The sequence below is a fragment of the Pteropus vampyrus genome, unplaced genomic scaffold (genome assembly GCF_000151845.1).
Source record: "Pteropus vampyrus isolate Shadow unplaced genomic scaffold, Pvam_2.0 Scaffold250, whole genome shotgun sequence".
Classification (NCBI taxonomy): domain Eukaryota; kingdom Metazoa; phylum Chordata; class Mammalia; order Chiroptera; family Pteropodidae; genus Pteropus; species Pteropus vampyrus.
In genome coordinates this window covers 538,452-540,104 of record NW_011889031.1, presented here as the reverse complement: position 1 = coordinate 540,104, position 1,653 = coordinate 538,452, and the positions used below count along the sequence as shown (strand labels likewise).

Below are 1,653 nucleotides of genomic sequence, written 5' to 3'. Positions count from 1 at the left end.
GCGCCTGGAGCTCCCCTCCCCCTGCCCTGACAGAAAAGTGGGGCATGGTGGCCCATGATCCCTGGTACCAGAATCTTCTTGTGTAGCCTCTGGCAGCTGGGGCAGGCGGGAGCCAGGCCCCTCTGCTTCACTTCGTCCACTAGCGGGGTCAGCGCTCGCTCCAGCAGCTGCTGCAGGGACTCCGTGGACAACTGCTGCCCCTGGCTGGGGGAAGGGTAGTCACCAGGTGAAGGAGGCCTCGTACCAACTCCATTCCCAGGATGCCCCATGCCTGCCTGCCCGCCCAGCCTCCACCCAGGTCCTGATTCCACTGGGGCCAACCTACAGTGCATAAGATATCTTTTGGTTGCCACCGTGCCACTCCCGAAGGGCACCAGATGGCTCTCAGTTTACCCAAAACTCACGTTTCCCACAGTGCACTAGTTAAGCCTGATCCCACGTTGCACTGGAAGTCCTCCCCCTGCCTAATGTGGACGCAGCGTGGTATCCGTCGGCTCTCCAATACATCAAGGTCTCGCCTTCACTTTCCCCACAATGCACGGAGAAACGCAGTCTCCCACCAAGCACCACATCCCAACCTTCCCACAATGCACTAGAAATCCAGGAGGCTCGAAATGTATCGAGTCTTTCTTGTGTTCCACAAGACACTGAATCCGCCTTGCGGGAGGAAAGAAATGTGGCTCCCATAATGCACCAGGACTGGCCGGTCCTGCCATGCATGCATGCATGGGATGCCGAGTCTCCCACCATGAACTCCCCTCCGTTCTTGCGAATTGCTTATTTCCCTCAATGTTTTGATCCAGAATACACCTGCGGGCCAGGCCTGGGCCCCTTACCTGGCACAGCGGGCACAGGAACCTTGGGGGACCCGGTCCAGGTTCATGGAGAAGTCAGACCCTCTTCGAGAGCTCTGAAATTGCCGCCCCAGTTCCTCTAGAATCGGTTTCACCGGGCCCAGCCCCTCCATTTCGCTCCTCAGTGAAGCCACAGACACAGCTGACCGCTCCACCCTGAGGCGGGAGAGTAACCAGTGCTGCGAGGTCGCCTCTCCAGGGCTGTGCCCATTTAGCACCTTCGGTCTCCAGCTCGTCTGCATACTCTACCACGCTCTGTCCCTTTCCGCTCTGATTGGCTGCTCCTTTTGTGTTTTAAGGGCTGGTATGGCCCTCCTTGGTCTCTGATTGGCTTTCGCTATTCCTACTGGGCTCCTCCCTTTGTCCTTTTAAGGTATAGAACAGCTCTTCTCTAATTGGCTCTGCCCCCTCAATTAGGCATGACACGTCCCTCCCTACTCTCTAATTGGGGCTCGCACCTGTCACTCTCTGCTCGCGATCGCTCGGCCCCGGCTGATTGGCCCACCCCTTTCCCTCGATGCCCCGCCCTCTCACGGCCCCACCCTCGCGCCTTGGCCCTTACAAGGTGCACAGTTCGTCTGCCCGGCCTCGCAGCTCCTGCAGGCCCCGCGCCGTCTGCGCCTGCTCGCGCTGCGCCCGCTCCCACTGGCCCAGGAAGCCGTCTAGCCTGCCGCCCAGGCCCCCCAGCAGCCGCAGGGCCTCCTGGACCGCCCCCTCCTCCTGATGCCACCGGGCTGTCAGCGATGACACCTCCCTCCTAGAGGGGCAGAGGTAAGGAAGCGGTCAAGGCCCCACCCCA

General features: G+C 60.5%; 1 protein-coding gene across 1 annotated transcript in view; it reads right to left on the bottom strand.

The window, feature by feature from the left end:
* Positions 1-1,653, bottom strand: part of TSKS (testis specific serine kinase substrate) — a 14,908-nt gene that overhangs the window by 2,635 nt on the left and 10,620 nt on the right. Inside the window, exons 7-9 of the mRNA XM_011374522.2 lie at positions 1,417-1,611; positions 837-1,010; positions 69-204 (exon numbers count right to left, since the gene is read on the bottom strand). Of these exons, the coding sequence (XP_011372824.1) occupies positions 69-204; positions 837-1,010; positions 1,417-1,611 (505 nt within the window). The remainder of the gene's footprint in view (positions 1-68; positions 205-836; positions 1,011-1,416; positions 1,612-1,653) is intronic.